Below are 15821 nucleotides of genomic sequence, written 5' to 3'. Positions count from 1 at the left end.
ATTTAATATAGTTTGATAAATTAGATGTCAAGAGGAGAATTTTTTTTTTTTTTTTTTGGTTGTCCCTTTAAGCTTGAAATAGAGTGTCATTTTTCAAAATCTTCAAACATGAAAATGTAATTACAAAAAAAAAGAAAAGAAAAAGAAAACAACGACAACAACATGAAAACGGCGTCGTTTTGTGGACAGCCCACACCTATCTCCCTAGCTATAAATTCGTTATTTTCTCAGATCTTCCTCCTTAACTCTCTCAGTCTCTCTCTCGCCTCTCGGCTTTGCTGAGTGCTGGCTCTCTGACGTGTCTCTCTCTCACCGGCTCACAGCCTCGCTGCCGCCAGCCACTCCGCCGGTAACTCCATGTCTCTTCTCTCCATCTGAAATGAAAATTGTTCTTGGTTTTTTAATTAATTGTATTGACTTTCTCATTGTTGGACCTAATTGCATAATGAGTAATGAGTAATTAAGCATAATTTGTATAAGTATGAGTTGGAATATGTTTTTGTGTATTAGCTTATGAATTTTGGGAGTCAAATTGGTATTTGGGGTAAGATTTTTGGTCCGGAACTGGTTATCTGAGCTGAAATTGGTAATTCGTAAATGGGAAATCTGATCAATCTAATTCAAAAAAATAAATAAAAAATAAAAAATCACAGTTTAATTTATTCTCCATTTCGATTCAAGTCCCTGATCTCTGTTTGGATGTGTGATGAATTGGGTATCTTGTAGCCATGAGTCAATTTTTCCTAACTGGGAATTTTCAATTTTAATCGATCTTGTTTTTACTAAGCAAGAAGGAGAAATTGATATTGTGATGTTTTGCGTGTTTTGTTACAGATGATCGACGATCAGGACCTCGGCTTCTTTGCCAATTTCCTTGGCGTATTCATCTTCGTACTGGTTATAGCGTATCATTACGTGGTGGCTGACCCGAAATATGAAGGCAACTAAGGTTTTCTGTCTGTTTTTTTTTAATGTGTTTGCAATAGAGATGTTTGTTCTTGTTTTGTAGACTTGAGCTGTTTCACAAAATGTACGCACTGCGACCGCAAATGTCATTTCATTGCTTTGTTTTCATGAAAAATTAATCCATCTAGTAATAGATTCTGGCCCTGTATGCCCATTTTGTTTGGCTGTATTTTAATTTTGGTAATGCTGTTAATGTCTTGGGGATCATGATGGCGGTGTGCTTATATATGTGGCATGAAATTGTCAAGTATCAATTCTAGTGTTGGCGGTTGGCACTCTTTAGCTTTGTAGATTTGGGGTCCCATTTCTACTCTCGTCCAATTGCAAATTGGTTGGAAAGAAGTGTGGATTTTCTTATTCTTGCAACAAGGATTAGGCCTTTTCTGGTTGAGACCTTAGCGTGTGTTTGGCATTACCTTAAAAAGTCAGTTTTTTTTTTTTTTTTTTAACTATTTAGTTTATTTTTGCTACTATTCACGTGTCTTTTTTTTTTAACTATTTAGTTTATTTTTGCTACTATTCACGTGTCTTGTTACACTTTTTGATACTATTCGTTAGTACTATTGTAGCATTTCAACTACCTTTTAGCTTTATTTACAGTACTTTCAATAAAAAGTTTTCAGTTTCAGCTAAATAAACCATTCCAAATGGACTCTTAATACCAAATCACATGAGGAGTTGAGCACAGGTAAAGCATTTGTAGCTTTGTGCTTTGTGATTTGGTTGAATGCCTAGAGATGCATGTTGTATCCCGACAGCCTTTCCATGTGGGACTCATGAAATCCATTTATTGGCATGGATTCTACAGCTAATTGGCTCGATAGGAAAATTCTATTAACAGTTAAGCAAGAGTTTAGGTTTTCTATCTCTCTTCTCTTTCAGGCACCCACTAGTGTTATTAGGTTGTGGTGGTGGTGCTGCTGCCGGATTTATGAAAAGCAAGCACAATCCTGAATGTGACTAGCCCTTAATTTTAAATACTATAGTCTGGCCATATGATAAATTTTTATATATATTTTTCTCATGATTTAAAAATAATATATTATTGTAATTAATACAAAATAAAATTCATGTTACTGCAAGATGTGAAAGTAATATATTTTAACCATAACGTATCATAAAAATGGGTGTGGATTTGACACTGTTCCTTTAAAAATGTAAACCTGCAGAGACTTGCACTAACTTACTAGAGAAAATGTTAAGAAAATTTTTTATCTCTGCAGAATTACTCGTCTTCTTGTGAAGTACCCTAGCTAAGTCTAGACATATGGACAAAGATTTGGACCCTTAATTGTCTATGAACTGCCAAAGCCTAGTACACAACAAAATAAAATAAAAATAAATAAATAACGTGCTAAGAGGACAACTTTTTTTTTTTTTTTTTTTACTTCTTTTTCTTTTTGGGTCTTTAGTCGTCCTGTCATTTCGCTTGATAATTTTAACTGCAACAGCATTGATAAATTCTTACCACCTACTAAACCAGTATTGACATACCTATAGAAGACTACGAATTTTTTTTCCATCGCATAATAGCCAATGTGTTGAAGACAAGTGACACTTACATAATTCTCACAGCATGAAACTATAAATGCCTTATTTTAGTCATTAAAATATAATGAAACCAACACTACAAATATTCTGAATTCTGAGTACTTGACGGACTATGGCTTGGACCGCTTGGTAATTATACCATAGAAATATTAAAATTTTGCAATAAATTCTAGATTATTATTTATCAACGAATGATTAAAATTTTTAAGAAATTTATGCCAAATCTTTGCTCTGCAGACTACAATGGGAAAAGAAATATGCAAGTCTTGATAAGAGTCAAGATTAGCTAAGAGGGATGCCAAAGAACAGTTTGGTAAGTCAGAAATCAGAATAATGGAGGATATCTATCTCTCTTTCAGTTTTTCTCCGTGGAAAGATAGCTCGTAGGTATGGAGAGTTGTGCCCTATAAAGTGACAATGGAAATGACAACAGACAATATATAAAGAAGTAGAGCCTCTCCTCTCTCTCTCTTTCTCATGACCAATGGGTAGACTTCTATGCGCTGGGAAGCGGGAAAAAGGCAGCCGCACTTTTTTTTTTTTTTTTTTTTTTTTAACGTCATAAATTATGAAGAGTTGTTTATCATTTTTGTATAAATTTATAATTTTTTTTTCATTATTCATAATCTATTACATCAAAATTATGCTTTTTGGTGAACTTGATTTTTTGGTTGTGGTCTCTTTCCTAAATTGTTATGTTAGCATTCACACTTACCCTTTGCCTTTGGAGAATGAGTGCATGTCTATTATGGAGGATTCACTATTATAAGGTTAAGCATGTTTTTGGGGAGGTGAATAGGATTACCAATGCCTTTGCTGGCCGGGGAAGGTCCCAAGATTCGGATTTTGTCATATTTTCCTTTCTTCTGATTGTTGTTTCAAGGTTTTGTGTACTGGATAATTTGGCAACAATTAGTTCTCACCTTCGTTTCACTTCCTCAGCTTTTGTAACGCATCCGTTTCTTACTCAAAACACACACACACACAATTGAGTTGTCCCAAAATTGTGGTCTTTTATTTTCCCTAATTGTCATGTTCACAATACTACCACCAACAAATTTTTTTTTTTTTTTTGATAGGTACTACCTCCAACAAAATTATAGATGTTTGGACTCTCAAAGTCTGTGGCTTTGGTCTCCTTGCTAGGTTTAATTTTTCTCTTGTGAATGCACTCTCTAAAACCAATCTAAAGACATCCAATCGCAAGCCCAATTTCATAATTTGTTGACTTGTGCAATTGTGAATAGTCACAAAAAATAGTGAGTCACACAAATTATTAGTAGGCAAAATATGTCAATTATTCACAATTGCTCAAATCAATAAGTTGTAAAGTTAAAATCGTGTGTGTGATTTCATTGGAAATAGCTACTTAGTTAAAATTGAAAACTTTTTACTAAAATTACCCTAGAAAAAAGCTCAAAAGTTAGCTGAATAATGCAATGAGACTCATAAATAATACCAAAAGTGTAATGAAATCTATGAATAATAGCAAAAATAAACTAAAAACTCTTATAAGCTACAACTTTCATTACTTTCCAAACACACTCAAGTGTATAAAAAAATTCATAACTTTCATTACTTTCCAAACACACTCAAGTGTATAAAAAAATTCATTTTTTTTAGTATTACTATACTTTTGTCAACTTCTAACAAATAAAATTTTAGGGGAAATAAAAATCTAATCTAAAAGTATGTTTAATTTTATACTACTTGGTTTTCAGCAGACCGAAAATTAAATGGATTTGGGATTGAATCTGTTCAATGAGATTTTTAATTAATCTCCATCATCAATCTGTAACTAAATTACACAGTAAACAAAGACCCATTTTGGAACCTATATTTTTACCAGCTTTATTATTTTCTTTTGATGTGCAAAATGCACCCAATGATGCTTATCCATATCTTTTCCAGAGTTTCCTGCCAAGTATAAATAACCAATTAAGGCAGAATTTCCAATCAGTTCAGACCAATACGTATCTCTTCAAGTAAGCACAGACAAGCAGAATCTGAATCTGCAAGTACAAAAAGTAAAGCGAAGCCGTGAAGTAACAGGATCCGAAACTTTGATTTCAAGGGATGAAGTTCACATAATATACAAAACACAAAACTCTAAAATGAAAGAAAGAGTGGGGGAGGAAAATGAATACGTAAGAACAGAGTCTCGAAGAAAGAATCATCAGTGTCACCTTTGAAGCTCTATTTCACTGATTCTTTCCTTGCTCAAGTCCTTAGAAACTAAATAAATACACGTTCTTGGTTAAATCTACATTGTACAAGATAAAAATGACCACACCTTCTCTTATCTCCCTTGGATATACATTTTTTTTTTTTTTTGATAGGTACTACCTCCAACAAAATTATAGATGTTTGGACTCTCAAGTCTGTGGCTTTGGTCTCCTTGCTAGGTTTAATTTTTCTCTTGTGAATGCACTCTCTAAAACCAATCTAAAGACACCCAATCGCAAGCCCAATTTCATAATTTGTTGACTTGTGCAATTTGTTGATTTCAATGTTTTAGTTTGGATCCACTTTGTTATTTTTTTATTTTTTAAGTTTTACTGTATTTATTTAAGGGTTTGTTTGGAAATAGCTACTTAGTTAAAATTGAAAACTTTTTACTGAAATTACCCTAGAAAAAAGCTCAAAAGTTAGCTGAATAATGCAATGAGACTCATAAATAGTATCAAAAGTATAATGAAACCCATGAATAATAGCAAAAATAAACTAAAAACTCTTATAAGCTACAACTTTCATTACTTTCCAAACACACTCAAGTGTATAAAAAAATTCATAACTTTCATTACTTTCCAAACACACTCAAGTGTATAAAAAAATTCATTTTTTTTAGTATCACTATACTTTTGTCAACTTCTAACAAATAAAATTTTAGGGGAAATAAAAATCTAATCTAAAAGTATGTTTAATTTTATACTACTTGGTTTTCAGCAGACCGAAAATTAAATGGATTTGGGATTGAATCTGTTCAATGAGATTTTTAATTAATCTCCATCATCAATCTGTAACTAAATTACACAGTAAACAAAGACCCATTTTGGAACCTATATTTTTACCAGCTTTATTATTTTCTTTTGATGTGCAAAATGCACCCAATGATGCTTATCCATATATTTTCCAGAGTTTCCTGCCAAGTATAAATAACCAATTAAGGCAGAATTTCCAATCAGTTCAGACCAATACGTATCTCTTCAAGTAAGCACAGACAAGCAGAATCTGAATCTGCAAGTACAAAAAGTAAAGCGAAGCCGTGAAGTAACAGGATCCGAAACTTTGATTTCAAGGGATGAAGTTCACATAATATACAAAACACAAAACTCTAAAATGAAAGAAAGAGTGGGGGAGGAAAATGAATACGTAAGAACAGAGTCTCGAAGAAAGAATCATCAGTGTCACCTTTGAAGCTCTATTTCACTGATTCTTTCCTTGCTCAAGTCCTTAGAAACTAAATAAATACACGTTCTTGGTTAAATCTACATTGTACAAGATAAAAATGACCACACCTTCTCTTATCTCCCTTGGATATACAAGCTGAAGGCACTAGAATTCTGAGAAGGATCTAATACCACGTACAATAGTACAATGAGGCGGCTTAATCAAGTAGTATTAACTATTAAGCTCCACTGGTGTGGCACAGGGGGCTAGAGACTTCGCACGTAGGTGAACACCACCTCCTCTCACAGACAAAGTAGGGCCTCTAACTGAACTTGCTCTGCTCACAAGATTTGAATCAAGAAAAACAACTATGACTGTGATGTCATCATGGAAATGTCGGCGGACACCGCGGTCAATTTTCTTCAGATCGGTGTATCTCATTTCCCTCTTCTTAGCTGCTTCCTGTAAGGCAACTTTCACAAGCCTCCGGGCAATTCCCTGCATGAACAGAACAGGTAATGTCAAATTCTATCATTTCTTGAGGCCCCCATCATATGATACTCGTAACAATCATGGTAAACACAAAGTGAAAGCATGTGTACTTATTGGATGGGCTTTTCAGCCCCAAGATCTCCATAAAGTTTCACAAGTAACTAACAATTCCAAATTTACTAGGTCAAGCCAGCTGTTGGTAACTCAAAATTTCATGCAAGTAAATACAAATACAAATTAGAACTGCCATTGCTGTGATAAATATCTTACATTGCGTGGGTGGTTTTGAACAATGTCAACTGCTTCCTGATTGCTAAGGTGCTCCCACAGCCCATCAGAAGCAAATATGAGAAACTGATCATGGGGTTGAAGTTCATGCATGGAAATTGATGGATCAGAGCTTAAAATTGGCATTTTAAAAGGTCCACGAAGGCGAAACTTAGTATACAAAGGCTCCCTGTTAAATTCAGCCTTTTTTAGATATACATCACCAATAGATCTAGATATCTGAAACACAAAACATATCCACAAATAAGCAAATGTTAAAACCAAGAGAAAAAAAATGCTCAGCATGCCACAAAAATTGCATCATAATTTACATATACATGCATGTGTACATGAATACAAATCCACATACCCAACTAATTTTGGTAAATTCATCTAATTCAAAAGAAACCAATTTCCACTGTAATAGAGATATTGCACGGAATCATCAGTAAAGCAATAACACGTATAAGGGTTATCTTTTTCAGGAATCAGTGGAACCTAAGACCCTGCCCAACACCATCCCCTGTCCTTCATCACAGGGGCACTATTATATAACTTCTTTTAGTGTGATTGTGTCAAAATCAATTACAAACTATAAAGTATAAATGACATCAATGTAAAGATATTTTTAGGGTCTTATCCTTGTATGAATGCCATTTCTCTTTCATTTATTCCCCCATTTTGGATAAATATTTCATCCTTGCGTTTCTTAATTTTAATCATTGACCATCTGTAACCAGGATTTCTAGTCATCTGCAAAGCAAAGATCATAATGGCCTATCATATTGGTTCATCAACAATATTAGAAGGATCTATCTTAAACACCAATCCAACCAAAGGCTTATTTCATCAAACAAGCCAACATAAGTGCCAAAGGCACTTAAAAAGGAAAATAATTGCCAGAGGTACGTGACCATCATTTGCCTTTGTTACAAACTCATAAGTAGAACTCACCCTTAAAAACCGGCTTGCAAGGGGAGGTGCCCAAGAGCTTATAAACACATGGTTAATCAAAGTGGGACACAAGGATCATAACATACCATCACGCTCTGCAGCCGACATCCATGACGACTCACTCTAGCGACACTGATCCGTTGGTAGCCACTTCTCTTTTTGGTGGCTCCACTCAACTATCAGTAATTTTAATCTAGCCTCTAGGTCATCCCTTCTAGGACCTAACCACAAAGTTCCAACTCATTTGATCCCATACTCAATGAGCTACACCCGATTAATCAGGTAATGGTTGGCTCTAATACCAAATGTTACAAACTCATAGGTAGAACTCACCCTTTTTTTTTTTTTTTTTAGGTAATTAGAAAACTTGTATAAAAGATAGAAAAAAGAGAAATACAAGAAGTTCATGATTATGAACAACAAGAAATAAAAGGAACAAACAATACAATAAACAGAGGGTAATCAGGAAACTAAGCTAAGGGATGACAAAATTCAGAGAGAGAAGAACAATTAGAAAAACCCCAACAATGAGACCACTCCCATAGACTACGATGGCATAAAAGCTTTAACTCATCCAACGTCTTCTCTTTGTCCTCAAAGGAACGACGATTTCGTTCCAACCACACAATCCACATTAAGCACCCTGGAACCAAGTTCCAAATGTCCGAGTTATGCTTCCCATGCCATTGATACCAACAAGATAACAAACCCGCCACCAATCCTGGCATAACCCAAAGAATACCAAAGGCCTGAAGCATAAAAGACCAAAGAGAATGGGTCACAGGACAATGAAGAAGAAGGTGGTTAACCGACTCCCCATCACAGCAACACATACAACACCTATTAGCCAAAGGGCGACCCTTAAGCATTAGATTATCCAAAGTGAGGATCCGACCATGTGTAGCAGTCCACAGAAAAAACGCCACGCGCTTAGGAATCTTTGGTTTCCAAACCCCCTTCCAAGGAAACAAAGAATTCGAAGCACCCCAGATCTCAAGGTAGTAAGAGGTAAAACTCACCCTTGAAACCGGCTTGCAAGAGGAGGGTGCCCAAGAGCTTATAAACACACACTTAGCCAATGTGAAACATTAGGATCTTAACAGTCTTCTCCCTCCTTTTGTCACTTAGATCAACTAGGCATGAGAACTGTTTCTCAAGTATAGAATAACTTTAGGTTCCAAATTAAAGGTGACTCAGACCTCGGATAACTGACTTGCCAATCTCAAATTTTTGCAATAGCAAGCAATTTACCAATATTATGTTTTGGCTGATTTAGAAAGTACACCCTCTAACTTCGACATGTTTGCGATTCAATCCTTTAAAGTGTTTTTTGTTTTTTTCTTTGTTTTTGTTTTAGTCCTTTAACTTCCATTTGTTTCCAATATAGTTACTCTATCCAATCCACACCATTAGGTCCATCAAAACAATGCCATTTTGGAAATTGAAAAATACCAAAATAATTGGTGAGATTGGACAAAACTAGATGAAATGACAAGGGGATTAAAAAAAATTAAACTTAAAGGACTGAATTGAGAAGAGGTCAAAGTTAGAGGCTACAATTTGAAATTTAGCCTAATTATTTTTATTGTGGGCCATTACTTCCAAACTATGGAATACTTACATTATAGAGATAACAAAGAAACTTGTTATAATCTCCACACTATTCCTATTATTTATAGAAATACCATAGTCCAAATATATGCTTTCTATAAAGGAATCTAATATGATGAATGTGCTGAATCTTATGATAGAATTATACATGATTTAAACAATGCTGATAAGTGATGCTTGTAACATGTAAACCCTTTTCTCACAAAGCCATGCACCTGCTCTATGAATCATTCCATGACAATGCATATTAACTTGGGTTGAATGCCAACCTTAAATAATGTATTTAGGTTGAAAAATCATATTTCATCCCTCAAATCATTCTCCGGCTAGTTAGTCTTCCAACATGATTTCCTTAGTCACATCAAAATACCTTGTCAATATTACTTTCTTTACTGAAATTCATATGTTGTCAAGAGAAAGAAAAACAGAAAAGAGAAGAAAAACACCACAAAACCAAGAGTTTCCAGCGAAGCCTCTTGTTAAACATGTGAACAAGGAACTATAAACAACTTGCCTACAAAGAAAAAGAGAGGCTCCATGCAGAACCAAAATGAAGTCTAAAGCAATATAGTCCCTCATTCAAACTATTATGTAATTTCTCATGAACAATGGCAACATTTGAACCCAAGACCCAAAAGCCAAGGTCTTAGGCCAAAATAATATACAACTGCTCCTAGTAGAAGTGGAAAAAGGAAGAGCGTCCCCTCCCATGCACAAAAAAAAATTTGAGATCTTCTTGCAATTTCCCCCCTCAAACAACATCCTTCAGAAATTATTAGTATACAGATTAATTTACACAAACAACTCTAACAGTCTAACTCTGAATGCAGGCTCTGAGACTAGAAACCATGGACTCAACAACATGACAAAGTCTAAATCACATGTGGCCTACATGGATAATATATCACTCTAATTACTTAGCTGACATGTGCTGCATGCAGAAACTGAACTAATATTCGAATAAATATTGGTAAAAATCACAGGACCCATAACATGACAAGGCATTTGTAGCTAGTTTTAGTACTAAATGTCATTAAGATTTCAAAAGCATTAATGTTGTAACATCTCAATTCCGCAAATCAAAATGACACAAGAAATTAGAAAGGGAAGAAAAAGTTATTACATGGGCTAGTTCAAATGAAAGACATCGCCCACACAACTAACTCACCTGTATCAAGCCTTTAACGCGCCATACATTATGCTTCAAAACCACAACATGTGAGTCATCTGGGTGCAAAGAGAACATCTCCTGTCGCACAGATTCTATTCCCACATTATGCTCTGCTGACAGCTGGATGGCAAGAACCTCCCCGGTTGATCTGACAAGCCTCCCCAGCACAGCACGGGAATCACCAAGGTTGGCAATGTAGAGAGTACCACCACAGATCACGCCAACCAGGCAGCAAGATCCAACAGCTGCAATTTGGGGATTCATAGGCCACTGTTTGGTAACAACAGACAGAAATCCCTCCTCGGTTGCTTGATATGCTTTCCGTATCACATCCACTGACATTGATTGTTGCTCTGAGGTCAACCCTGCCAAAATACCCAATTCAACCCAATCATGAGAACCATTGACTTAATTTCCCACCTCAAACCCAACGATTTAAGTATAACAAAACAAAAGCCCTGAATTACTGAAAGAAACTCATGTAAACTTTCATGGTTCTCAATTTTAACACGGAACTGAGTAAATGTCAATTTTGGCATTAACAAGCGTTTTCAACTTTTTATGCTAAAAATCCATCTGAGCATAGGTTTCTTACTCTTTAAATGCTGAAATAGATGATCATAAATGTAACGTGAAGTCTCCGGCCCACCATGACCATCATATATTCCAATGAAGGTGCCATATGGTCCAGACTCTAGCGAACTCAAGGGACCTGACTCAATCTGGCTCTGATCCTCAAGCAAATTGTTGGCCTGGACGACTGCCATTGAGAACTCACCATTCATGTGCTGCCCAGTGTCTTTGTACCAAAGTAAACCATCTTGCCGGCCTGCTGCATCTGAACCCGAGTGGACATAATTGTCCAAGGATGGCCGCCAGCAGGCCCTGAGTAAGTTTATCAACCTTGATAACATCCCTCATTTCACCGGGGCCAGCCTCCAATTCCTCCACATCCAAAATGGATGCAATCCCTCCCTCTACAACCAAAACCAGAGCAACCTCCTCCCCTGTAGAGCAAGAAAAACTCCATATGAACTAAACAAACAACATGATTAACACAATAACATCCCTACCCTCTTCTCTCAATCAAAACTACATCATGTAGCTAACAAAAGAAACAAACTTTTAGTCTAAATTCTAAGCTTAAAAACCTCATTGAAGTGAACACAATATGGCCTGAAATCCAAAACCCACCTCCATTTCTAATAAGAACTTCAATAAAACCACAACCCTACTAATACTACCTCTAAATGAATAAAATAACATAGGAGTTGTGGCAAAGAGTAACGGTTAAATCTACCTTCACATTCCACACTCCAATCATACAAATTTTTGCCCACATACCATAAATTCAGTAACTTTAACTTCCCAAAAACACAAATTTAAAGGGGAAAAAAAAACCAAACACATTAATTGCTAAGTTGTAATAAAACCAAACACACAAAGGAAAAGATAACTCACAGTGTAATTAGGCTCCTAGATCAGTTGTTGTCCGCTATTGCATACCACCAAATGAAAATGATGGGGATCTAAAAGAAACAGACCAATACATGTGGGTATAAAAGCGTTAGATCCATAGATCCATCAAAAACTGTGGCCAATAGGGTTTTTTCTTATATGGGTCACTCTCTTTTTTCCTGAATATTGAATAAAAATGAAAACTTTTCACTCTTTTTTTTGGTTTTGTTGTAGATGATAGAAGAGGAATAGGACGAAGAAAGAAAGAGATAATTGAATATATAAGGAGCTCTCAATCAGTGTGATTGAACAAACTGAAACTCTCTTTCTCTCTCTCTCTCTCTCTCTTTTCTCAGCAGACAAAGGCTTATAAAAGAAAACGAACAAAGCGATGGCTAAAAGGCCAGCAATGCATATGGGGGCAGCTGTGGGCTCCACACATAAAAAACCAAACAAACGGAAAGTAGATAGAAATAGGTAGAATATAATAAAATAATCATTATTGTTAAAAAAAAAAAATTAATATAATTTTAATTTACTTGTTAATATTTTGGTTGCTAGTCTTCACTCTTCCGTTATGATTCTGCGATTTCAGCCACGCACCTATTTTCACGCGTAATTTCACGACTTGTTCGTTAGTCTTTTTTTCAAACAGGAAATCTAGAGTTTGACCATAGTATTTTGGTTTAATGGTAAAATGCAATTAACATCAATTTCAATAAATATGTTAGAAAAATAGCATCTTAAAACTTATTTATTTGAACAAATAACAGTGGTAGTTTTTTTAAAAAATTTTGATGATTCATCAAAAAAAAAAATGGTCTGGATGTAATATTAATTAGAATAAGAAATACATCTTTTTTTTTTTGGTCCCAATGCAATATTATTATTATTATTATTTAATTTTCAGTTTGTCAAAGAAAAGATGTAACCATTTTTCACTGTGTTCATCAAAATATTTTTCATGATGTAGTTTTTTCATTTTCTTTATTTTTCTATTGAAATTTCTGCCAATACTCTACCAAAAAATGAAAAATAAAATAATTTCACATTTTTTTTTCTATGTTTTTTCTTTATTTTATATTCATTTCTGGAGTCTAATAGTCGTTAAATCTCTGTAACTTTTTTTTTTCCTCAGGGAAAAATATAATGATGTCGGTTTACATTTCCTTTGTTTAGATGCTAAATTGTCAACATAAAATAGGAAAAAAAAAAAAAAAAAAAAAAAAAGAGGTGAGCTAGGAGTTTTCTAGAACTACGTGTTGGGTTTATATACTTATTTCATAGATGAATAAAAATGTTATCACTTGTCATGATAAACTTGGCTCTATATATGTACTTTTATAATACTTATTTGTATTTGCTCAAAAAAAAAAAGTATATTGTTTAGAATTTTTTTTTTTCTTGAATTGTTTAAGATGTGCTTTTGCGTAAAAGCTATTTATGCAAATGAGATAAGCTCCAAAAAAAAAAAAAAAGATAAATCAAACACACGTATCGATTGGCATCCAAAATGTGATGACAATGTTCTATATAAGACATTAAAATTTCCCCCTATTTTAAACCATGTATCTTTCTTTTTTTTTTTTTGAGAAACCCCGTATATCTTTTTGTTCACATAAATTTTAATTTTAAAAAAATGTTTTAATGAGCTAATTCTCATATTTGATACTCTAGAACTGTCCTCAAATTCTTTTACATAACTAGTAGTTTTTATTTATTTATTAAGTTAATGTTGTTGCGTGCAATTTGAGTATTTAATGCTTTCTGGCTACAACTATTCTCAATCACAAACATCCTTTTCCGTTTGACATGAGTGTACATAGGTGTCCATTCTTTGGATTTAAATGACACGTGGTCACACATATTCACAAGCAGATGGCAACCATTATATGGGTTTGGATTAGTAACAATGGAAAAAAAAAATAAAAACAAAAGATCCTAAAAACCTCTAATTCTTTCTGATTTTTAACCGGTGTGTTTGGATAAGTTGTTGTAAAATGAGTGTTTATAAAAAGGTTACGAGAAGTTAATATTATGAAACAGAGTTTTAAGTTTAAAAAACGTACTTTTAAGCTTTTAAAATGTTTAACTAAATAAACCTATATGATATTTAGAGGGGAAAAAAATGTTTAATTTTGTATGACTCATATGAATCATTAAATTTTTCAGCTGCCACGTGTCTTTGTTTTTAGGTAAAGTGGTTTATAATGTGAACTTGGTTAAACCATAAAAACATGTCTCACGTTTGGCTAGAGATGAAGGAAAATCTCTCCTAGTTGCTAATTCTTAAAAGTGGGTTTTCAATGTGAACTTGATTAAACCATAAACTTAATCCATTCCAAAAGAGAAAGAGGGTTGAAAAAGAAGAAAAGAAAACAAGTGTTGTCTCATATGGGAGTGGAATTTAGACAAGCCCTAGTGAACAATATTTTTGAGCCTACGACTTCGGGATTTGCTTTAGGAATTTTAGCTCAATGGCTAAGGCTATCCACTACCTAGTTCCTCTTTTTCTTGTTGTTTCGAACTCCACTGACCAATTGAGAATAAGAGCGTGACTGCTTTTGTTTCGTAATTGTAAAAGTAAAAAGATAAGGTCCTTTAGGATCATGTATATCTTTTAGCAACCAAAGATATGCCCTAGGTAATAATAAGCTATGAAGACCTTGCAATTGAAGCACCAACTAAACAATCAGTGCTTCATTGTCAGTTATGAATACGTGTTGGTATTGTATTAAGACTCAAAAAAATTAAAAAAAAAAAATTGTCAATTATATTCGGCCTATTGTGAAGTGAATACGTGTCCAATCTTAAATACATGTCCGTATTATATTAGAGTAAAAAAAAATGCTTATATTTATCTTTATTTGTGAATTAAAACTATATTTAAATTTAATTATAGAACTTAATATATTGCTACTTGGAAAATGGTATTTAATATACAGTAATGTCCCACCATAAGAAAATCATCACAGGTAATGTATTTTTTTTTTCCCTGTACAAGTTGTTTCCAAGAAGAAGAGGAAGAGTAATAAACTAATAATCGACATAAACAAAGGCTGTATTTGAAAATTCAAGTCCTATCTGACCCTCTCCCTTGGTATTACGGAGGTGTTAATACTAATTAAAATATTGGTCTCATTGCTTAATTGCTAATGATGTATAATCGATTGGATAGCTAATGAAGACAGACAGCGATTGATGTATGTATTGATAGGTTCACATTGATCAAGTCAATTATTAACGAGGTTAGCCCATAGGCTCCGCAGTCATCCATTTTAGGAAGTCCTTTCTACACGGTGAGTGGGATGAGTGGGATGTGCAAGAATGAGAAGGATCTAGCAACTTAAAGAATTGTAATTTGCAAACCAGTGATTTTTTCAGTTGCAAATTTCAAATTTGTAATGCCATTCGAGACTTTAAAAGGTTCTATTTCTAAGTCGGCAAGTGTTGACCAATTGGGAATTGCCTAATTGGACCAAAACAAAAACAAAATATAAAGTTTTTACAATTTCAAACGTAGCCGAATAATTTTGGTACTACATAAATTGTTATAATTTTTGTCACAATTATCTTATATGTAGACTGTGAAGTTCGGATTAGGTTAAGTACTTCCAGTATACTAGACCAAGTCAGATAGTAACACATATTTAAAAATAGACACGTGTTACAATTCTAAGTTTCTAACGGGTCCAGTGCCACTGAACATTAGACCCAAACCTTCCATGCATATCATTTTCACATAGATTCACTACTTTTTTTTCACCATTCATAATATGCCACTGGATAATTGTAGTACAAATTATACCATTTTACGTGATCTTACCTTAGTGAATGCAACATTATTGGAGAGAATGTTTCAATTTTCAACAACTCGGATAAACACGGTGATTTTGACATACCCATGGGTTGGTGAGGTTCTTATTGGAGAGTGGTCGGATTTGTCAAATGTAAATTTTCG

At 34.2% G+C, this 15821-nt stretch overlaps 2 protein-coding genes across 3 annotated transcripts; one reads left to right on the top strand and one right to left on the bottom strand.

The window, feature by feature from the left end:
• The first annotated feature begins 219 nt into the window (after nt 1-219).
• Nucleotides 220-3043, top strand: LOC112022812 (dolichyl-diphosphooligosaccharide--protein glycosyltransferase subunit 4A). 2 transcript variants are annotated; one of them, XM_065771976.1, is made up of 3 exons: nt 220-349; nt 835-949; nt 2755-3043. In XM_065771976.1, the coding sequence occupies exon 2, from the start codon at nt 835-837 to the stop codon at nt 946-948; it is 114 nt and encodes a 37-aa protein (XP_065628048.1). In that variant the 5' UTR covers nt 220-349; the 3' UTR covers nt 949; nt 2755-3043. The 2 variants fall into 2 exon arrangements, with proteins under 2 accessions (XP_065628048.1, XP_023911205.1); XM_024055437.2 differs by lacking the exon at nt 2755-3043 and having other exon boundaries at nt 835-1173.
• Nucleotides 3044-5783: 2740 nt separating this feature from the next.
• On the bottom strand, nt 5784-12226 carry LOC112022787 (probable protein phosphatase 2C 46). The gene is made up of 5 exons (XM_024055414.2): nt 11864-12226; nt 10998-11409; nt 10400-10767; nt 6670-6906; nt 5784-6405 (listed from the first exon to the last, which is right to left on the bottom strand). The coding sequence occupies exons 2-5, from the start codon at nt 11314-11316 to the stop codon at nt 6139-6141; spliced, it is 1191 nt and encodes a 396-aa protein (XP_023911182.1). The 5' UTR covers nt 11317-11409; nt 11864-12226; the 3' UTR covers nt 5784-6138.
• Between the last annotated feature and the right edge of the window lie 3595 nt (nt 12227-15821).

Source organism: Quercus suber, unplaced genomic scaffold, assembly GCF_002906115.3.
Source record: "Quercus suber isolate HL8 unplaced genomic scaffold, Cork oak 2.0 scaffold_52, whole genome shotgun sequence".
Classification (NCBI taxonomy): domain Eukaryota; kingdom Viridiplantae; phylum Streptophyta; class Magnoliopsida; order Fagales; family Fagaceae; genus Quercus; species Quercus suber.
The sequence above is the reverse complement of the archived record's forward strand: the minus strand, read 5'-3'. Positions and strand labels throughout refer to the sequence as shown.